The sequence below is a fragment of the Apodemus sylvaticus genome, chromosome 7 (assembly GCF_947179515.1).
Source record: "Apodemus sylvaticus chromosome 7, mApoSyl1.1, whole genome shotgun sequence".
NCBI lineage: Eukaryota > Metazoa > Chordata > Mammalia > Rodentia > Muridae > Apodemus > Apodemus sylvaticus.
Window position 1 is genome coordinate 65,590,967 of NC_067478.1, and position 24,032 is coordinate 65,614,998.

At 37.4% G+C, this 24,032-nt stretch overlaps 1 protein-coding gene and 1 non-coding gene across 5 annotated transcripts in view; one reads left to right on the top strand and one right to left on the bottom strand.

Moving 5' to 3' along the window:
- Window positions 1-23,759, top strand: part of Iqch (IQ motif containing H) — a 192,366-nt gene extending 168,607 nt beyond the window's left edge. For all 4 annotated transcript variants that reach the window (XM_052188070.1, XM_052188072.1, XM_052188071.1 and 1 more), the window contains 3 exons: window positions 16,058-16,119; window positions 19,736-19,844; window positions 23,158-23,759. In XM_052188070.1, the coding sequence (XP_052044030.1) occupies window positions 16,058-16,119; window positions 19,736-19,844; window positions 23,158-23,292 (306 nt within the window). In that variant the 3' untranslated portion in view covers window positions 23,293-23,759. The remainder of the gene's footprint in view (window positions 1-16,057; window positions 16,120-19,735; window positions 19,845-23,157) is intronic.
- Window positions 1,834-1,969, bottom strand: LOC127690437 (U4 spliceosomal RNA). Its single transcript, XR_007979125.1, has one exon. It is a non-coding gene; the product is annotated as a U4 spliceosomal RNA (small nuclear RNA).
- Window positions 23,760-24,032: the final 273 nt, after the last annotated feature.

Consider the following 24,032-nt stretch of genomic DNA (forward strand, 5'->3'; position numbering starts at 1 on the left):
TTGATCCTGCAATAGGCGTGCCCTGAGCTCCAGAGCCTACCCACTGATGCTTGCTAAGAAACAGCTTCTTGGTCTTCTCAAATAGAACACAAAGTACTGTTTTCTCACAATTGGAGGGTCCACGATCAGGCCACTGGTAGATTTGGTTTCTTGTAAGGGGACCTATTTGTCTATAGACTGCTGTCTTTATCTTATGTCCATAACACACACACACACACACACACACACACACACACACAGAGAGAGAGAGAGAGAGAGAGAGACAGAGACAGAGACAGAGACAGAGACAGAGAGACAGACAGACAGACAGGCAGACAGACAGACAAACAGACAGAGGCAGAAATACAGAGACATACAGAGAGACAGAGACAGAGAGACAGACTCAACACAGACACAATGACAATCTCTGACACTCTAGGGTGTTCTCAGACACTACATGACCTACTTGAGCAAACCCAACATATCACATCAACAATATAAAAACAAATTCATTGCCCACATGTAATCTCCCTCTCCCTCTCCCTCTCCCTCTCCCTCTCCCTCTCCCTCTCCCTCTCCCTCTCCCTCTCTCTTCTTCACCATGGGAAGTGAAGCCTTTTGTATAAGGACACCAGTTCTAAAGGATCTTATGACTTTATTTAACTAGTCACCTCCTTAAAGACCCTGTTTCCAATATCGCCACATAAGTTGAAATACAACCTAGGGAACAACAAAATCCTTAACATTCTACTGTTTATATGATGTTTTTAAAGAAGGAGTTCTGATTAGTTTTTAAAGGGACGGCAGTATCCCCGCTTTTGCCCCCTGCAGCTGCTCCATCTTAACTTAGCTTCATGGGGCATAGGAAATACAAGGGGCTATTCCTAAACCAGGACCTCCAGTTTGTATCCAGCAACTCATGTTACTCTGGGCAAATAATTTCCTATTTTTCCACTTAGACACATATTTTCAAGCTTCTGACATGCCATGATGTTCTGTGACACAGTACTTATTTGAGCTAAACCAACATGTCACATCAACAATATAAGAATAAATTCACTGCCCACAAATAATGACATAAGTATGCAGTTGTAATTTAATTGAATGTTTTGATTTGTAAAGATATAATTTAATACATATTAATTTTAGGCAATTAGTCTGCCACTAAGACACATTAACAGGACAGGCCTAATGTATATAAATTTTCAGTTTTATTACTTGAGAATCAATACTGTTTTCAAGAATCAACTTTTTGGGGCCCTTTAAAGCCATACAAACTTTAAGCACAGTATGAATTGTGAACAGAATGCCTGGGATGACACTTGGCATCCCCAGCAAGTTGGCAAGGCATTGTCAAGATCATGAGAACCTTTGGTTAGCCTGATCTGTGCTGGTGTAAACATATATAATAGAGCTGATATTGCTTTGCAGATTACATTAAATCTGATGAAATGCAGAAAGAATGAAAAAGTCAGAATGAACTGATTTACCTGAAATTGTTACATCTGCTACACACAACCCCTTCAGAATTAGCTTTTTGTCCCAAACTCATAAGACTGAAACATTCCCATGCACCACAAGGTAGCTAATCTATTTGTTTTATTTTTTTCTAAAGCATCAAAACAGAATATGTTTTGTAAATCAGCATATTTGGTAGGGATGTCTCAAAGCCCTAAACAAAACATACTTTATCACTTTCTACTACCTGAAATGTGTTTATTCTTGAATTGAAGGCTTTTCACTTGATTATAGTTATAATACTTTAGAGAAAAAGTAAAGCCCAGTAGGAGTTATTTACACCTTTGTTTCTTAAGTGATTGGATACACTTCTTTTTCTCTTCTTTTTAAATTCAATCTCTGTAGAGACTGTAAAAAATTGCCAATGCTGAGTGTATTACTAGTTGTCATGGCAGGGTATTGGGAAAAGATTTTAATAACAATAACCGCACCTAAGAAAAACCTCATTGGCTACGATAGTACAAGAGCAGATTTTACAGGGAAAATGTGTTGCCATGGTCCAGGAGAGCAGACACATTGTGCAGAGGAAGGTGATCCTGCGAGGCTCAGGAGACTTGCTAGGGAAAGCTGTGGAAAGAATGGATAGAGAGGCATCACAGACAGCCATCACAGTTCCCCAAATGCACCTGCAGGTTTACTCATGTTCAATAGCTTACAAAGGATGAAAGACGAAAGGATGAAGAGAAATATGGATTAGGGGCAACAGAGTAATGGAACAACACAAAGAAGAAAAACAGAACTAGAAGCAAAGGAGAGATAAAAGAACACATTTGAAGAAAGCAGATAGGATAACTGGAAAGAAAGCAAAAATAAATATTTATAAATCTATAAATTTATATTTATATTATATACATAAATAAAGAGAGATAAATATATCATATGTACACACACACATGGATTAGGAGCAACACACAATGTGTGTGTGTGTGTGTGTGTGTGTGTGTGTTAGACAGAGACAGAGACAGACAGAGAGACAGAGACAAGCACAGAGACAGAGAATGCTGAAGGAAAAGAAAATCATCTGATCATGTTGGTATTTTACAAATTGCCCAGCTGTATTATTTTCTGATAATTTCTGAAATGGGCTCTCATATTTCTTGAATTTAAACAATGCAGAAATCTATCCCTAGTAAGAACCACCATTCCTTTTCCTTCTCTTCTTTTCCTTTCCCTTTTTCCCTTCCCCTTTCCTCCCTCCCTCTCCCTCCCTCCTTCCCTCTCTCTTTCTCTCTCTCTCTCCATTCTCCCTCTCTCTCTCCCTTCCTTTCTCTCTCCCTCTTCCTCTTCCTCTCCCTCCTCCTCGCCTCTCATCTTTTGTTTTCTGAGACAAGACCTTGCTCCAAAGCTTGATCTGGTCTTAAGTTCATGGCAATCCTCCTGCTTCACTGCTTGCTTCCTGGACTACAGGCATTCTTCATGACTTCTGGCCATCCTTCCAGTCTTGACAGACTTCTCTCAGGAAGGGTGACAGATGGAGGGCCAGCACTGTAGCGCACTTACCGTGTGCTTGCCACATGAGCGTTTTCACTCCACCATCTCATTTACTCTGCATGCCCATGCCGTGAGGAGCTTCTGTTGCCACCATACCATGGTTTGGTGTTCCCAAAGTTATGCAGCCAAGAATGTTATGGAGCTGTACACAGCTTTCTCCCATGAGTGTCTTTTCCTCTTAAGAACTGCTTCCCTTTAACTAAAACACGATTCCCAGTCTAATGAAAGAATTCTGAGATCCATTTCAGCAGTGTGTTCTGTCTCAGTGCCTCAGCTGCAGAAGCAACCTCCTCTGCAGTCCCAATGCCTGCCTCTACCTTACAAAAGGGGTTGTGTTTAAGACTGGCTTCCTAGGATTTCATTATCTCTTTATCTTACACTGAGAATAAAAAGATAGCCACTTACCTAATTCCAAGTGTAACCTGTGCTACCTGTTTTTGCTTTTGGTTGAACTTAAAGTGGGTGTTTTTCCAGGAAAAGCAAGCCACATAAACAATATATTATTATTGATGTTGGATCAAAGGAGGACTCTTCTGATATCCTCATTCAACTTGGTCTTCTTCCCATTATTATCACAAAATTTCAGTGTTGCTTTTATTTTTGTTTTTGTTTTTTTGTCCAAAATTGAGTGTGTGGGAGAGACAGATTACCCTGTGAGCTTATTTTTTCTTGATGAATATTAGAGACATGTGCTGCTGACTTTCCAGTGACTTGGTGGGACTCATTCTTGGTATTTCTGTAATGCTAAAAAAAATGCCCTAACTGGTTTCTTAATTAAATGAAGGTATAACTTAAACCATATGAAGAAGACAGGCATCACATTTACTTTCTGCAACAGTGTGAAGGGAGCTGGTATCACACATACACAGGCAGTGTGCCATGATCTTACAGAGCCCTCCAACCAGCAATGATCATTTTCTCTAGCCTAGTTACCATGGTGGGAAACATTAGCTTTGTTTACAAATACTCAGGTTCTCTCCTTTCCAGGCACATAACAAAATTATACTTCCTTCCTGCTTCCTCAAAGTTAGGCATAGCCATGTAAATTGTTTTGATGGGTGAGGTATGAGCAGAGGTAAGATATGTCAGTGTCTGTGCAGAACATTTGAGTTGTCATATTCTTTCCTACTTTGGAAAAACATGGAAGTTCATTCCAACAGCTCATTCTAACAGTCTGGTTTCTGAGGGTACTAAGAGTGATCAGAGAATATGCCATCCATAAGGAAGAAGAACATGAACAAGAAATATAGTTTCTGGTGTTAGAAACAACCAGCAATTGTTTCTCAAGTGCTGAAACACAACCAGCCTATCTGGCACAGAAATTAGTATCAAGGGAAGGGTGTCCCCAAGCAAAACCTACAAGTTTGATATTGACTTGGTGTAAGCAGTGACATGGAGGCTATTCATGGAAATAGGTGTCTCAAAAATCATGTGAGGTTATGAAATAGTTAGCAAAACTGGCACCTGTGACGACTTAGAAGTCCTAAAGTGTCCACATTACTAAGGAAGCAGTTAGAAAATGCAATACTGTTTGAATGTTGACCATTCTTGACTGCTACTTTCAGGGAGTGTGGAGCCAGAAAAGGGGAGATCATTTGAAATGTCAATAAAGAATATACCAGAAAAAAAAATAGAATACAAAAATTTTGAGCCTCTAAATGTATCAGGAAGTATGTAGTATGAAATGTAGAAATGAAAATAAACAGATTCTAGAAAGTAGGAACTTGGAAAAGCTGGAAAAACTAAGGTGAGTTTTTACATTTTAAAAGGAAGGTATAAAAATATACTGAAAGAGGTTGGCAAGAAGGCTCAACTGGTGCACGCCACATGGGCCTGACGGCTTGAGTTTGATCCACTGACCCTTGGAAATGTGAAAGGAGACAACAAACACCACAGAGCTTTCCTTGAACTTTACACATAACTGATATACACCAAATACAAAAAAGTAAAACTCAGCCTTGTAATAAAGATCAAAGTTACAAGTACAACTAACTACTAAAACCTCTGAAGGGATCTCAGGATAAGATTGCAGTGTCTAGCAAATGTTTTAATATAGAAAGATTAACTCAATAAAAACAGGCAAAGGCTATCACTTTTCTACTAAAGTCTGACAAGCCAGTCTCACAGGCCTGAGACACCTACAATTAAGAGAATGAGAGGGGCACAGAAACAAGAAAACAAAGAAATAAAGAAAAACCTAGCCATGTGAAGAAAACTGCAGATGCAGTAACTGTAGCTGAGTGAAATTAAAGCCATGCAGTTGTTTTATGTTGTGTGTGTACACACCAGTGATTGCCAGTGGGCCTGTGCTTGACCCACTCTGTCAGAGGATAGCCTCAGGTGTCAGTCCTCACACAGAAAGGGACTGGAGATATATGGAAAATGGAACAAAAGGGAAATACAACATGCATACATTTAGTATCTCAGGAGAGGAAGAAACTTTTAAAATAAATACTGACATAATTTATTTGGGGAAAAAAGTGGTGAATTCTATCAAATTACATATTCCACAAACAACTGCAAATGATAGACAAGATATATTTAAGGACAACCATACCTGGAAACTTCTTTTAGTTTTGAAGATCAAAAGAAAGATAAAATCTTCAAAATAGATAAGAACAAAACAGCTCATCTTCTGTCTGATTACTGCTTTAGTAGAACTGATAGTTAATATATTGGGTTGTTTCTTTTAGTTCAGGTTCTTAAAAAAATTCTTTACATTTGAGATAAATCCTCTATTAGATGTATGATTGTAAACGAATTATTCTTAACATAAATATAAGCAGTGAATTAATCCAACGTTTGCATTTCTTTACTTTATGCTAGTCCTCAATAACTACATATGGAAACATTAAGATTTATCTAAAAACTGCACCTCAATAGCTGAGCAGTTAAATGACTTTTACCTTAGATTTCTATGCTAATCCGGCTCCCTTCCGGCCCCATCCCATGATACTTGTATGTTATTGTTGATCTGGCTCTTCAGACCCCTTCTTTACAGTTGCTTCCTTTCCAATTCCTTCATTTTCCTTGCTGATCTCCCTCTCTCCTCTCCATCCTCTGGTTGGTCATGTCCCTCCCTATTCTCTATTCTGCCCAGCCACTGGGTAATTAGCACTTATTGATAAGGTAGAGAATAAATGGTAAGAATTATTTATACAAAATTGACACCGGAAATGCATCACAATGCCATGTCTGGATGGAAACAAGCTATAAGGTCAGAGAATTCAGCATTTGAATAACACAAGGGTAATTTTTACACAGTGTATACAAGCATTATGCCTCCATATGATTAGGAAAGATCTTTTCCCATTCTGTGGGCTACAAATGATCTTGTCCTTTGTCATACAGATTTTCAACTTGATGAGGTCCCATTTATTGTTGGTCTTACAACCTGTCCTATCCACGTCATGTTCAGAAAGTATCTTCCTTTGCTAATAAATTCAACCCTATTCTCCATTTTTCTTCTACCACATTTAGGCTATATGGTCTTATGTTGATGTCTTTGGTCCATTTGCAGTTGAGCTTTGTGCAGGATGATAAATATTTGCACTCTGCTACATGCAGCCATGAGTGAAACCATTTGTTGAAGGTGCTGTCTTTTCTCTGGTATTTTTTTCCTTGTCAAAAATCTTGTCTATTGACTTATGATCTGGGTCTTCAACTCTAGTCTATTGATGAAGTGTGTGTTTAATATCAGTAATCGTGCTGCTTTTATTATTATAGCTATTGTACAACTTGAGATCTGGGATGGTGATACTTCCAGCTGTTCATTTATTATTCAGAATTGTTTTTTATCTATTATGATATTTTGTATTTACATATGAATATAAAATTTATTCTTTCAATTTCTGTAAAGAATTGTATTGAAAATGTTATGAGGATTGTGTTGAGTTTATAGATTGCTTTTGGTAGGATGGCTATTTTCACTGTATTTATTGTCTAGCCATGAGGATGGCAGATCTTTCCTTCTTCTGGTATCTTTCAATTTCTTTAATATCTTAAAGATTTTATTATACAAGATTTTCATTTACTTGGTTAGAGCTATCTCTGAGGTTTGGGTTGTTGTTGTTGTTGTTGTTTTTGGTGGGGCTATTTTGATTCCCTGATTTCTTTCTCAGTCTGTTAGTTGTATATTAAAGACTACTGACTTTTGTGTGTTAATTTTTCTATCTTGCTACTTTGCTGAAAGTGTTTATCAGATGTAGATGTTTTCTGGTGGAGTTTTTAGGGTCTTTTTTTGTATAAAAATCATTTCACCTGCAAATAAAGATACTTTCATCTCCCCTCTCATTAATCTCTCTCTCTCTCTCTCTCTCTCTCTCTCTCTCTCTCTCTCTCTCTCTCTCTCGTTTTTGGTTTTTGGTTTGTTTTTATTTATTTATTTTTTGAGACAAGGTTTCTCTATGTAGCACTAACTCTGTAGACCAGGCTGGCCTCGAACTCAGAAATCCGCCTGCCTCCCAAGTTCTGGGATTAAAGGCATGCTGGCACCACTACCCAGCTTCTAATTTTATTAATTTATATCTTCTCTGTCTTTTAGTTAATTTGGGTAAATATCTGTCAATCCGGATGATTTTCTCAAAGAAACTATTTGTTGCATTGATTCTTTGTAGTGCTTGTTTGTTTGTTTGTTTGTTTGCATTTTATTGATTTTAGCCCTGAGTTTGAGTATTTCTTGATGTATATGCTTTTGGGATATTGTTTTATTCTTCTTGCTCTAGATTTTTCAGGTGTGTCACAGAGTTAATAATATCAGATTGCCCCAACTTATTTTTTTTTAATATTTTTATTTTCTATATTCTTTGTTTACATTCCAAATGATTTCCCCTTTCCCGGATCCCCCCTCCCCATATGTCCCATAAACCTTCTTCTCTCCATCCATTCTCCGATCACCTCCCTCCTTTTTCTCTGTCCTTATATTCCCCTCCAATGCTAGGTCAATCCTTTCCAGGATCAGGACCCTTTCCATACTTCTTCATGGGAGTCATTTGTTATGCGATTTGTGCCTTAGGTATTCAGCTTCTGGGCTAATTAATATCCACTTATCAGAGATTGCATTCCATGTGTATTCTTTTGTGATTGGGTTACCTCACTTAGGATGATAGTTTCCAGATCAAACCATTTGCCTAAAAATTTTGTGAATTCATTGTTTCTAATTGCTGAGTAGTATTCCATTGTGTAAATTTACCACATTTTCCGTATCCATTCCTCCTTTGAGAGGCATCTGGGTTCTTTCCAGCTTCTGGCTATTATAAATAAGGCTGCTATGAACATAATGGAGCATGTGTCTTTATTGCATGCCGGGGAATCCTTTGGGTATATGCAATAACAGGGTCCTCCGGAAGTGTCATATCCAGTTTTCTGAGGAACCGCCAGACTGATTTCCAAAGTGGTTGTACCATCTTACAGCCCCACCAGCAGTGGAGGAGTGTTCCTCTTTCTCTACATCCTCGCCAACACCTGCTGTCTCCTGAGTTTTTGACCTTAGCCATTCTGACTGGTGTAAGGTGAAATCTCAGGGGTTTTTTTATTTGCATTTCCCTAATGACTAATGATGTTGAGTACTTCTTAAGGTGCCTCTCAGCCATCCGAATTTCTTCAGGTGAAAATTCTTTGTTTAGATCTGTACCCCATTTTTAATAGGGTTATTTGGTTCCCTGGGGTATAACTTCTTGAGTTCTTTGTATATATTGGATATTAGCCCTCTATCAGATGTAGGGTTGGTGAATATCCTTTCCCAATTTGATGGTTGCCCTTTTGTCCTTTTAACAGTGTCCTTTGCCTTACAGAAACTTTGTAATTTTATGAGGTCCCATTTGTCAATTCTTGATCTTAGAGCATAAGCTATTGGTGATCTGTTCAGGAACTTTTCCCCTGTGCCCATGTCCTCAAGGGTCTTCCCCAGTTTCTTTTCTATTAGTTTCAGTGTGTGTGGTTTTACATGGAGGTCCTTGATCCACTTGGAGTTGAGCTTAGTACAAGGAGATAAGAATGGATCAATTCGCATTCTTCTGCATGCTGACCTTCAATTGAACCAGCACCATCTGTTGAAAAGGCTATCTTTTTCCACTGGATGTTTTCGGCTCCTTTGTCGAAGATCAAGTGACCATAGGTGTGTGGAGTGCCTCCAAAAAGAAAATGGAGAGAGCATACACTAACAGCTTAATGACACACCTGAAAGCCCTGGAACAAAAAGAAGCTATTTCACCCAGAAGGAGTAGAAGGCAGGAAATCATCAAACTCAAGGCCGAAATCAATCAAGTAGAAACAAAGAGAACCATACAAAGAATCAACCAAACCAGGAGCTGGTTCTTTGAGAAAATCAACAAGATAGATAAACCCTTACTTAGCCAGACTAACCAAAGGGCACAAAGACAGTATCCAGATTAACAAACTTAGAAATGAAAAGGGAGATATAACAACAGATACTGAGGAAATTCAAAAAATCATTAGATCCTACTACAAAAGCCTATACTCAACGCAACTGGAGAATCTGGAGGAAATGGACAGTTTCCTAGACAGATATCTGACACCAAAACTAAATCAGGATCAAATAGATCATCTAAACAGTCCCATAACACCCGAAGAAATAAAAAGGGTCATAGAAAGTCTCCCAACCAAAAAAAGCACAGGACCAGATGGCTTCAGTGCAGAATTCTATCAGACCTTCATAGAAGACCTAACACCAATACTCTTCAAACTATTCCACAAAATAGAAACAGAAGGAAGACTACCCAACTTGTTCTATGAAGCCACAATTACGCTGATACCAAAACCACACAAAGATCCAACAAAGAAAGAGAACTTCAGGCCAATTTCTCTTATGAATATTGATGCAAAAATACTTAATAAAATTCTTGCCAACTGAATCCAAGAACACATCAAAACGATCATCCACCAAGATCAAGTAGGCTTCATCCCCGGGATGCAGGGATGGTTCAATATAAGGAAATCCATCAATGCTATCCACTACATAAACAAACTCAAAGAAAAAAACCATATGATCATCTCATTAGATGCAGAAAAAGCATTTGACAAAATTCAGCATCCTTTCATGCTAAAAGTCTTGGAAAGAACAGGAATTCAAGGCCCATACCTAAACATCGTTAAAGCAATATACAGCAAACCAGTAGCCAACATCAAACTAAATGGAGAGAAACTTGAAGCAATTCCACTAACACTAGACAGAGCTGTCCTCTTTCTCCATATCTTTTCAATATAGTACTTGAAGTTCGAGCTAGAGCAATTAGACAATATAAGGGGGTCAAGAGGATACAAATTGGAAAGGAAGAAGTCAAATTATCACTATTTGCAGATGACATGATAGTCTACTTAAGTGACTCGAAAACCTCCACCAGAGAACTCCTACAGCTGATAAACAACTTCAGCAAAGTGGCTGGTTATAAAATCAACTCAAGCAAATCAGTTGCCTTCCTGTACTCAAAGGATAAGCAGGTTGAAAAAGAAGTTAGGGAAATGACACCCTTCACAATAGCCATAAACAATATAAAGTATCTTGGTGTGACTCTAACCAAACAAGTGAAAGATCTATATGACAAGAACTTCAGGTCTCTGAAGAAGGAAATCGAAGAAGACCTCAGAAAATGGAAAATTCTGCCATGCTCGTGAATAGGCAGGATTAATATAGTTAAAATGGCCATCTTGCCAAAAGTGATCTACAGATTCAACGCAATCCCCATCAAAATCCCAACTCAGTTCTTCACAGAGTTAGAAAAAGCAATTCTCAAATTCATCTGGAATAACAAAAAACCCAGGATAGCTAAAACTATTCTCAACAACAAAAGAAATTCTGGGGGAATCAGTATCCCTGACTTCAAGCAATACTACAGAGCAATAGTGTTAAAAACTGCATGGTATTGGCACAGTGACAGACAAGTGCCCCAACTTATTTATCTAGTCATGTATTTGTTTATTTATGTATGTGTGTGTATGTACATACAAATGTATGTATGTAATTATTTTTGAGACTGGGTTTCTCTGTATAGCCTTGACTGTCCTGAAACTCATTTTGTTCATCAGGCTGGCCTCCAACTCAGGAATCTGCCTGCCTCTGTCTCCTGAGTGCTGCGATTAAAGGCACGTGTGCACTGCTGCCACCACCATCTGGCTTTCTAAACAAAATTTTGGTATAGGCATTTAGTGCTATGAATTCATAGAACTGCATTCATTATGTCCCATAAGTCTGAGTATGTTGTGTTTTCATTTTCATTCAATTCTAAAGTTTTTAATATCCTTCTTGATTTCTACTTGACACATTTTTCATTCAGTAGTGAGTTCAGTTTCCATAAGTTTGTATACTTTGTTTTGTTGTTGCTATCTAGCTTTAATCCATGATGATCAGATGGGATGGTATTATTTAAATTTTCTTATATCTGTTGAAACTTGCTTTGTGTATAAGTATGTGTTCAATTTTGGAAAAAGTCAGGAACAGCTTTAAAAAAAAGTATATTCTTTTGTGCTTCAGTGGAAACTTCTGTAAATATTGGCTAGGGCTATTTATGATGTTATCGAGCTCCAGCATTTGTGTTTAGTTTTTGTCTGAATGAAATGTCTATTGGCAAGAGTTGGATACTAAAGTCACCCACTATCACAGGGTGAGGATCAATATGTGTTTTCAGCTATAGTAATGTTTCTTTTATGAACTTGAGTGTCCTTGTGTTTGGGGCATAAATGTTTAGAATTGCAATATCCTCTTGGTGGACTTTTCCTGTGATGAGTATGTAGTATCCTTCCCTATCTTCTCTGATTAGATCTGGTTTGAAGTCTATTTTGTCAGATATTAAAATGACTACAACTACTTGCTTCTTGGATCTATTTTCTTGGAATGCTTTATTCATTCCTTTATTATGAGGTGCTGTCTGTTCTTGATGGTGAGGTATTTCTTAAATTCAGCAAAAAGATCCCTTTTTCTAGTCCAATATGTTAGTCTGTATCTGTCTTAGTTTGGGTTTCCATTGCTGTGAAGAGACACCATAATGGAAGCAATTCTTATAAGGGTGAACATTTAATTGGGGCTGGCTTAAGGTTTCATAGGTTCAGTCCATTATCATCATGGCAGGAAGCATGTAAACATCTAAGCAGACATAGTGTTGGAGAAGGGGCTGAGAGTTCTACATCTTGATCTGACTGTCTTCTGCAAGGGGAAGAGATTGACCACTGGGACCCCTCAAAGCCCACCCCACAGTGATGCACTTCCTTTAAAAAGGCCACACCTCCTAATAGTAGCACTTTCTCTAGGCCAAGCATATTCAAACCTCTACAGAATCTTTTTATTGGAGGAATTGAGACCATTAATACGGAGATTTCTCAGTGAGCAATTTTTATTTATTCCTGTTATTTTGCTTTTCCTCTCTCTCTTGATTTACAGTTCTAAGATTATATTTATTCCTTGTGACTTCTTGGATGTGGTTACCTCTTCAGACTGAAGGTTTCCTTCTAGTGACTTCTGTAGAGATGGACTGTTAGATAAAAACTGCTTAAATTTGGTTTTATCATGTAATATTTTTCTTTTTCTATTGATTATAATTGATAGTCTTCTGGGAATTGTAGTATGGGTTGATATCTGTGGTCTCTCGGAATTTGTAGAACTTCCTCGCAGGCCTTCTGGCTTTCAGAGTTCCATTGAGAATCCATGTATTATCTAATGCGTCTGCCTTTATATGTTACTTGGTCTTTTCTTTGCATCTTTTAATATTCTTTCTTTGTTCTATACATTAGTGTTTTGATTATTATGTATTGTAGGGAATTTCTTCTCTGGTCTTGTCATTTTGGTGTTCTATATACTTCTTCTACCTTATATGTACCTCCTTCTTTAGACTAGGAAATTTTTCTATGTATTTTTAAAAATATTTTCCATGTCTTGGCTTTCTTCTTCCTTTATCCTTATTATTATTAGATGTTGTCTTTTGTAGTGTTCCATATTTTCTGGATGCCTGGATTGCTTTTTAGGTTTACCTTTTTTTACAGAGCTATTAAAATTTTTAACCTTACCTTCAACACTCGGGATTTTTTCTTCTATGCGTCATAATCTGTTGGTAAGACTTACCTCTGAGGGGTTTGTTTGACATCCTACAATTCTCATTTATAGTTGTATTTCAGTTTTGGTTTTCTGTAATGATTCCATTTTTCTGTTTTACTTTCATTATTTTATTGAACTGTTGTGTTTTCACAGACTTCATTAAGGGATTTATTCATATCCTCTTTAAGGTCCTTGAACATATTCATAATTGCTGTCTTGAAGTCTTTGCTTCGTGCTTCACAAATATTGCATTTCTCAGGGTCTACTACATTAGGGTTAAAGACTTATTGAGGAGGCATATTGTCTTGGCTCTTCAAGTTTGTGTTTTGCACTGCTGTTTTTGTATCTCAAGTAATGATGTTTAAGGTGTCTTGGTGTCTATATCTAGTCTTTGTTGGATAGATGTGCTACACTTTGGTTGATGTTACATTCCCTGGATCCCAGATAAATGTCATGGCTGTGAAGTGCTTCTATGATGAGCTAGCTGATGACAGACAGGAATGGGGATAGGCTAGAAGAAAAGGCTAAGAGGGCTGGTGCAAAAGAACTAAGATGAGTTTTAGCTCTACTTCCAATTATGAGTATCTGTCTTCCCATAAGTCTAGTAATTTGGGGTATGTGTGTCTGTTTGTAGGTATGTTTTGGGTGTAGCATATATTCCTGGTGTGGTTGCCCTCACAGGATAGAGGATGGCCCTTGGATCCCTTGAGCTGGAGTTAGAGACAGTTATGAGTACCTGATGTGAGTGGTGCAAACAGAACTAAGGTTTTCTGCAAGAACAGTGTGTACTTTTAACCACTGAGCCATATTTCTCTCAAGTTTTGTACTAAACTTTTGAATGTTGCAGTCATTAAAAGCTAAACTTCAATTTAAACTATTTGTCTTAATTACTGTTCTATTTCTGTGAAGAGATGCCATGACCAAGGCAACTTATGGGGGGGGGAACCCCTTCAATTGGGCTTTGCTTGGAGTTTCAGAGGGTGAGTCTACAGCATCATGGTGGAGAGCATGGCAGTGAACCAGCAGGCATGTGGTGAAAGCATCAGCTGAAAGCTCACATCTGATCCTCAAACAGGAAGCAGAGAGAAACTTAAAATATACAATGACACCAAATATACATTACCATTCCAAAAGGGAGGAAAGGGGACATAGTGAGGAAATACTAAACCAAAGCAAGACTAAAACCCAGCAGGACAAACTCCAAATCCTATAACTCTGTGTCTGATGTCAAAGGGATCTCCCATTCCTTCCAATTTTGTTGACTGCAACATACTTCTCACTCTTAGGTTGATTCTACTCCTAGTTTGCAGTTTTCCTTGCAGATACCTCAAAATCTTGGAGTCTCCAATCCAAGCCTAGCTTGCTTTTACAACTTCATGCAATGGTACCTTGGATCTCCATATAGAGACTCTGCCACAGCACCTTGCCTCAAGCTGCTTTCCTTAACCTTGGAGAAAGACTTCACAACCCTGTTACTCCTGTATCCTTCTTGACTCTAAAACCAGAACCATAAGGCTGATGCTGCTAAGTTGTCTGCTTGCATGGGTAGAACTTGGCCCTTTCTTTGACTTACATTTGCATAAGCTTTGATCTGTTGATGCTTTCCTTTGTTACATAAGCTTCCCTTTGCTTTAGGACAGTAGTTCTCAACCTGTTGGTTGTAAGTCCCTTTCACAGGGATCACCTAAGACAATTCTGCAAATACATTACAATTCATAACAGTGGCAAAATTATAGTTATAAAGTAACAATAAAAATAATTTTATGGTTGGGGGGGTCACCACAACATGAGAAACTGTATTAAATGGCTGCAGCATTAGGAAGAGAACTATTGCTTTAGGAAAAGGTTCCTTAGGCATTTCCTTTTTATAAGGTAGAAGGAAGCTTAGCTTGGTGAGGTCTTGCCCTTAAGGGCACCACTCCCTTTATTCCATTTCTTTTTATCTCTTCTAGCACAAACCAAGATCAAACATTCAATTTCCTAGTGTTCTTTTTCTTCTCAAACTGTACATTTTGTATTTCTTTTTACTGTTTGTTCTTCTTCTCTGTAGATTCACATAAGAGTAATCACTAATACCACAGGACATAGTCAATATTAGATTGTCTTGAAATCTTCTCTGCCCATGTCCAGAACTCTTCAATTTAGCCTCCAGCAGATTTTCTTTTCTTTCTTTTTTAGGGGTTGGCTGGAAGAAGACAAGGGTAGAAAGAAGCCATTTTTTTTAAAACTAAAACATCACAAGAGGTCTCTAGCTCAGTTACTAATATTGTTCCCCCCGAAACCTCTTAAGCTGGGCCTCCACAGTTCACATTTCTCTCAGCCCTACTGTCTTCCACATCCCTATTAAGATGGCTATTAAGCCCTGTTTATTGGCACTCAACCATTTTCCTTATCTAAAGTCCCAAAGTCCGCATTCTTCCAACAACCCACATGGTAAGGCCTGTCCCAGCAATACACCATTCTTTTCTGCAATACCAACTTCTTTTCTGCCTTAGTTACTGTTCTATTGCTATAAAGAGATCCCATGACCAAGGCAACACTTACAAAATAAAATATTTGATTGAGGGCTTGCTTACTGTTTGAGAGAGTAAGTCTATGACCATCACAGAGGGAAGCACACCAGTGGGCAGGCATGGTGCTAGGAACAGTAGCTGAGAGCTTATATCTGATCCACAGCAGGAAGCAGAGAGAGAGAGAGAGAGAGAGAGAGAGAGAGAGAGAGAGGGAGGGAGGGAGAGAGAGGTGTTTGTGTATGTGTCTGTATACATATATATATATATCAATGGTTTTCAACATTGTTTTATATATGTATATATAAAACATATATATACATATATAAAATATACTAAATAAAAGTACCACATTAGAACATACTGTCTCCTTTTTCTGAGGACAGCCCCTTTATATGGTACATAATGTTAGCTCTAGATTTCAATTCTTATCAGTCTTGTTATCTGTGGTACATTATATTGTATTTATTTCGTATATAAATAAACTATTTGTTTTCTTCTCACTGAAAACTTACAGGACAGACAAGGAACCGTTTTTATATTATATGAATCTCTGAAGAGATACAAGTTGGGCATGTTGTAAGTAAGAAGTATGTCTATAAGATGTAATAAGTTTAAAAATGTCTGTATCAACCAACACGATTGGCACTTCTCTTGAATTTTAATCAGTATGTTTATTTATTAGAAGTCTATCTTGTTTTGTTTAGAGCCTCAAGTACTTCACAAAGTACCTGTAGATGTTGGTATCATGCTTCTAAATATAGTTATCCATAATTATGAGGTAGAAATCTATATTTAATATAAGTTTACACACATATAAGGCTCAAATCTTATCCATAGGGAGCCAGTTCAGATGACCCAGCTGTGAAAAGCTAGCCATCATTCTGGCATGCTTAGAACAGTACTCTGGTGACCTGGGCAGATGTTCTTCCAAAAAGTAGAGCTGAAGCCAGGTTGGGTTTGGACACAGTCTTCTCAGAGAATGTGTATGCTGAAGAGAGTCCTCAGGACAGAGCTATTCTCTCCTATTGATGCATCTACATGTAGAAAAGCTCTTTCTTTGGAGAAAGAATGTGGCTGCAGTTTAATCTAGTGCTGTGGTACCAGAAATGAGACCTCTATCTGTAATATCCACACAAACATGCATTCATTTCATCTGCCCTGAATTTATATCTAACTGGGGCTACGAAAGAAGCTACCTTCTTCTTCCCAGTGATGTCCTATCCTTCAGCTGCCTCCTTGCTCTGAACCTTAACCTAGATGTTTACACTCTACAGATGTGCCACTGTGATGCTAGGGCAGAAGCAATTTCAAAGAAAAAAACGGCAATTACTATGACTAGGCAAACAAAGTGGCCAATTGGATTTGATGTTGGCAAGCTAATTTTAAAAATTAGTATTTTCCAGAGTAGGAATCTAATCAAATAGGAGAGATGTAAGCTCTAAGTACAAAAGCTAAGGAACAAACAAAAACTAAAAATCAGAACACAGAGATATGAACTCTCACTGTCCACCAGTTGGCACAAACGGTGAATTACAAAAGGCAAGGTACCCTCGAGCTGCAACTAGATAAGCCCTCATGCACACAGGACAAGGTGGCAGGCCAAACCCAGACCTAGGATTCAGGTGGGTAGAAACAGGTCATCTGAGGCAACCATTTCACATCATTAGGAAAATTTCAACCACAAAGAGTAAAGAGACAATCTGAAAGTCATAAGGGGGCGGGACAGGGGTCTGAGCATTGGTTTTGACCTGCATCTCAGCTTCAGTTGCAGAAATGGTCCTATCACTGTACTTCCTAGGAAGTCATTGCTACTCACACATTCTACTGAAAAGGCACCATTGACACAGACTTCAGATTCCCTGCCTTTTCTACTATGTTGTATGCCCCTTCATTTTCTCATCCCTTTGGATGAGAAAATCCAAGAAAATCTAGGAGCTAGAGAATGTTAGAGCAGGAATGAACTTGGTAATTATTATAGGTCAGAAACAGGCTTAGAGAAGAGATGTGACTTCCTGGATCCCAAAGCAGATCATCTATCTAGTGGTCCTCACCCTAGATATTTGTTCACTAAAGTTACAGTAAGTGGCAGCTTTGCCGAGGGAACCTGGTTATGTTGTGGTTATTGGACTTTCGTGCCTTAGGGTACATAATTGTTTAATGTTTGTAAAAATTGCTGATTTGCTTTTTCTGAATATTAGACACAATTGAAGATGTCCTTGAATTCTTCCTTATGTCTACCTGAATGAAGGAGTAGCTACACAAATGGAATTGCACTGAACTCTGAATACAGGCAGTTAAGGATAGGTTATTTAGAAGGAAGTGTCCAGAAGATGATCTCATTTTATGCAATTATACAGGAAAAAAAGATAATCCTTCACTTTCTCCAGGACCTTAATAGGCTTTCTAGGAGACAGCTGGGCTTTGTTTGGTGTTACTGAAATCATGTGATGCCAGGTGTAGCACACCAGTCAGTTACCCTTTTAGGAAAAATGAGAGACACTCATTTGGTTTGGAAAAGCCAAACCACTTGTCTGCTCTGTAGAGTCAAGAAGGAGATGACCTCGACAGAGCAGGCATGGGGTTTGGCTTTTCTGAAATAACTTCACCACAACTCCATTTATTCTGAGATAGTCCTGGAAGATATAGAATTGGAGGAAAAATTCCAAGGAAGGAAAATATGAGGAAAATTCTAAAAATTTGAAAGAAGGCATTTAACTATTATAGACAAAATATCATACATTCACACACATACCTAGAATTTTAAAATGGATATCATGTATACATGAAAAATGCGATAGAAGCTTAGTGAAGACAGACATTTTTAGCTGCCCAACCCCAGATCTTGGTTTGTTAATTTTGGTAGATCCCAGAAATCTGTTGCCCTTAGAACCCAGGGTCTTACACTAATTCTAGTAATAAAATACATATGACTTTACAAAATTACTCAGTCTGGAGTTGGTTTTCATATTATTTACTTCTTTGTTTGTAGAACCCACTATGTAATGTAACCAGGAGAGCCTGGAACTCAGAGATCTGTCTGTCTCTGCCTCCCAAGTGTCAGGATTAAAGGCATATACAACCACTCCCAGCTTATTCATCTTCTTAAAAGAAATTTATTTTCTAATAGTTGTTCATAAAAGGGGTGGGCCTGTCCTTGGATTTGGGGAATGTAACTCAAAAAGCTCAGAATCACTGTTTTAGTTCAAGTTGTTCATTGGTAGAAAAAGGAGATGAAGAGCCAGAGTGAAGTAGCTTCCACAAAGTTAGCCAGTCACAAGACAAAACAAACAACAAAAACAAAAACTGAACTCCAGTTTTAGGAAGCCCGAGGCTTTGGTTTTAGGACTTGTTTTCAGTGATGACTGTGGATGATCTTCACCAATATCTTCATTTTTGCAGTTGACCTAAGGTGCATCTCCTTTAAGTGTTATCTCCCTTAGGAAGTAACACTTATTAAAAATTAATCCACTCATGCCAGACATCATGACACATGCCTTTAATCCCTGTACATGGCAGGCAGTTGTCTGTGAGTTCTAGTCCAGCCAGGGCTATATAATGAGACTCTATATGAAATAATATTAATAATAACAATAACAATAACAACAATCCATACACTTTTGCTTTCCCTTTGATAAGATCTAAAAAATAGCTAAAAAGCTCTCTGAGTTTTCTTACATTAAAACACACAATAATCTACTTTTTTGATATGTTCTTTGGCCTTGGTATAAATGGTATAGAATAACAGCAGCTGTTCATGAATGGAACATGTATCTTTGAACATGAGCTACTCATAAGTAGCAGATATTACTTGTTCACATGAAATAGAAAATAAAACTCAGACATGCTTCCAGAAACCAGAGAGGCAAATGTCAGACATGTACAACATTTAGCAATGGTTCTTTTCAAAATCAGCACTGCTGTCCTGACTTAGTAGTAGTCTTTTACTAGAAATGACTGAACCTATTGCTATATTCTGCTAAGTTGATTAATAAAAAATATTTATTACACAAATCCTTTCTGTTGACAAGTTAAAATGGAGCCTCATCTTTCATATCTCCCTGAAGATTGCCACCTTGTGAGATTGAAAATACTCATTAAATTCCATCACCAGCCACACAAATGAGAGGGCGATTGTTTTTGAGCATGTGAGGAGAATCGCTGGTAAACTCATTTGTTTGGATATCATTAACAGAACAATCGGTGTGGATCTCCAGGGGGTCCTCATGACCTTTGCTCGCAATCTCTTCATCATCCATCAAGAAATATCAGCACCTAATATGCAAGGCGAGACCAATTTTAAGGTGAGGTGTTAATTAACTAACGATCCTGGTTAATTTCTATACAAGGGCTGAAAATACCTCATGCTGTATTGTAAACAAGTGCTAAACCATCTTTTTTTTTTCCTTATAAGCAGTACATATTTTACAATGAGCAGGGTCAATTTTGTAAGGTTCCCACTGAACCTGTTAGTTAAATTTAATAGTTTGAAACTTTTTCTTTGAAATATAGTAGACTTGTTTTAACTCACTGCCATTTTGAAAGCCAGGCTCATGAGACAACAGAGCTCTCTGATGTTGGAGGTGAAGCTGAAACGTCACAATGGAACCAAAATCTAGACTGTAACTAATTTATGAAGTACTTACTTGTACTTCATGTAATGCATATCTGGTTAGTGATTCCGGGTGAGCCTAGCTTCTAAAACCAAACTCTCAGATACAAGAACAGTGTGTGTTAAAGAGCAAGAGAAGAAAAATCCCAACATCTCTGTGGGACATCCAACCACCTCATTTCTTCAAAGTGAGGTGAACCTTTACCATTAACCTTTTTAAACCTCCTTATGGCCTCTAAAGATCAAAATCTCCCAAATTCTAGAATGCAGGAGGCAACTGATGAAAAGAGCTGATGGCATGTCCTGATAAGCAAGTTTTTAATACAACTCACAGTCTAGACCTTTGTCATGTTTAAATGAATCACATATATCTAAGGACTCAAATGGGAAATCACATGTTTTCTCTTAAATAGAAAGCTCAAGTGAAAATTCACATTGATGTTTTTTTTAATTAAGTTAGGGTTTAACCCCTTTAATAACAATGTTTCACTCTTCAAAATGATTTAAGACCTAAGACACTGATCATTGGTTTTCCGCACATAGTGACTGAGAAGATTTAACATGAATTAATAATTTATTTTCTCTAAAATCAACAAATCAGAGCAATCTAGGTGCTTCTGAAGGTCCAATCTGTAAAATCCAAGGGCAAGCCCGCCCTTTCTGTCTACTGACCACCAGTATCAGGTTTGTTTTGTTTTGTTTTAAGAAACCAAGTAATATTCAAAGTCAATTTGAACTTGAGTTGGTAATTTTGAAACATAATTTGTGTTTCTTTACCAGAATCTACACTAGACTCTCATTTTCCTAAGACAACAGATTCCTGGGCTCTACCCATATTAACAAAACCATAATCTTTGGTTTGGGATAGTGGGGCCCAAGGGTGTGATTCCCTATGCAAGGCACAGTGCTTCACCACTGCTCAGTTACCAAGAGATCTGCAATGGTTTGATTGGGTTTGAGTGTATGTTTCAGTGGCTCATGTGGTAGAAGCTTGGGCTCTAGTTTCCCAGTATAAGAGGTGGTATGAACTAGTGGGGAATTTACTGGGGAATCCTGTTTAGAAGATACAGATGCAGTTTCCACAGAATGCTATTTAGTCCTTGCAAAAGCACAAAATTGGCCTCTCCCCACTTTCTGGGCTTCCTGACTCTCTATGATATCTCTTCCTGTTGAGTGAGTTCCCATGGCGCCATCTGCTCTGATGTGATAAAGGTAAAGGGTGAGAGGCTGTATTGATAAAGGTAACCAATCTTGGACTTTCAGCCTCCAAAGTTGGTTCCAAAGCTAAATAAACTATATATATGCATAATAGGATGAAATGGGGATAACAGAAATAAACCCATACTTTATGACCAGTTAATTTCTAAGAGTACTAAAGTGATTCAGTGGAAGAAAAATAGTCCTATTAATATAAGTTGTTGGAACAAACAAAACCTACAAATAATAATGTTGGACTTCTCTTAGATACTCTTTCCAAAAATTACTTAAGATTGGCCAACAACCAAAATTTAATAGTTAAAACTATCAAATGCTTAGAAGGAAACACATGTATACAACGCTATTACTTTGTATTAGCTGTGATGCTTAAAGCAGAAACAACTAAAGTAAAAACAAATTATTTGGATTTATCAAAGAAAAGAACATAGAATATGGCAAAACATTTGCAAAGTAAATAGTTGAGAAGCCTGTGGTATTGAGGGTATAGAAAAATACTCTTATAAGACAATAATAGAAAGGTTTATGCAAGCAAAGAACTTGAATAGATATGTCTTCAAAGTATATTTGTGTGTGTGTGTGTGTGTGTGTGTGTGTGTGGCCAATGTATGAATAAATGTTAAACATCATAAGTGGTTAATGAAATGCAAGTCAAAACCATGGCAACATACAATACCTAGCTAAAATGGCTATAATCAAAAAGAAAAGAAATAATAAACATTGGCAAGAATTTTGGAAAAATGTGTGGGAACTGGAACCTTACATATTGTTGTATAAGTAATCCCTTAATAAAGTTAATATATAATTACCATATGATCTAATAATTCTATTCTTATCCAAGAATATACATATATTCATATAAAAATGTGTACATTAAGGTTCATTGAAGCATGATTCATAATAACTTAAAAATATAAACAACCAAAATGTATGTCAAGTGAGAAAATAGTTATTCATTTTATTATATGGATAATAGTCATGTAATAGAATATTGTGGAATACTCTTCAACCATAAAAGGAATGAACTACTGACAGTGTGTACTACAACATGGATGAATGTTGAAGATATTGTGCTAAGTGAAAGAACCCAGTCACAGGAAGACAAGTCCTATATGATTTCATTATATGAAGTGAGCAAAGCAATCTAATTCATAGGCAGAGGAGGGGTTAGTGGTTGCCATGGGCTTGGGAAGAGGGACAAATGGTGAACACTGCCACTGGGTATAGGGTTCCTATTTGGGGTGATAAAGATGCTATGGAATACACAATATGCATACCTACTGAATTCTATATTACAAAGGAATGTCTTATATTATGTAGACAGTTCCTCAGTACACATAAAGGAAAATGAGAAGGTGTCAGTTTTGTTCCCAGAAAACAATGAAAGTAAATTCCTTCTGCTTACTAGCCCCCCCCCTTAAAATGTCTTAGCCAATACTTCACAAGTTATCTACTGAAGAATCTGTTTGTTTTCTAACCTATCATGGATTAATGCTTTTTATTAGGTATACCAAATTGACTAGAAAAACAGAGTTAAAAAAAACCTAAAAGTGTGTAAAATACAAACCTAATGATTTCATCATTAGACTCTTAAAATTCTAGGACATAAAAATTTTGAGTTCTAGCTCAGTTTTTAAACTTACAAGTCTAACAACCAGTGAGTGGAACTCATTTCAAGTAGAATTGATCTAAACTACACTGAACTCTGAAAGGGATAAATGTTTGAGGGTAGATGTTATAAGAAGTCTTTAAAATAATAAATTTTTTTTTGTTTTTACTGTTGTTCACAGACTACCATTGATGATATTGAAACCATTTTAGGAGTAACAGAAGAAAATAAAATGATATTTGTAGGAGAAAAACGGCGCAAAGATGAGGAAGATAGCCTGTATGAGCCTGTTGATATACACTCAAAAACAGTATGACTTTGGATACCCATCTAGAGCAAGAAAGAATGCTTGCTTTGCAATTAGTATAAAAGTGGGGAAGTTAGTTTGCTTTGCTTGCCAAGAGGTAAATCAGAACAAATTGTATAATAGTCTTTAAAATCTTGCTTATTACACAATGGCATTTTACTCATTAAACTTAAACCTACTGGTGTTTTCACTGTGAGTGCTAAGAATCCTTTCCTCCTCCCAAAGTAGCCACAAAGGAGTGAGGGGGAGGGGGGAGGCAGAGGAAGGTTTTGGCCCACTGCTGCATCTGCTTCTCTATGAATTTGCAACTGTGTGAGTCACTCTTGCTTTCTTGTGTTTTATAAATTTTCTCTTGCTTCCAAAAGCCACTTAGCTTTTGCACTTAAAACACTGAATAAAACAGAATGATCACTATTTGTCAAAACACAAATGTCATGTCTTCTTTTCCCAAAATAAATGACATCAGTTTTAAATGATTCTCTATCATCCACTCTACATTATTACCAAGTCCTTATTATTTGTTTTCACCTTCACACAGGAGGAAAAGCCAATGTGAAGTTAACTGTGGCATCAGAGTGTGTCTAGGTGGCAGTATCTGCTCTTAGTTTAAGACTGTAATTGGAGCCCTTCCATGGAATGAGAATCCCTGTTGCTAGTTTTTTTCTGCATGCTACAACAGTAGGATTTTTACAAGCTTACCTTTTAAGGGGCAAATAGCTAAGTTAAGCAGTGCTACCACTCTCAGCCTG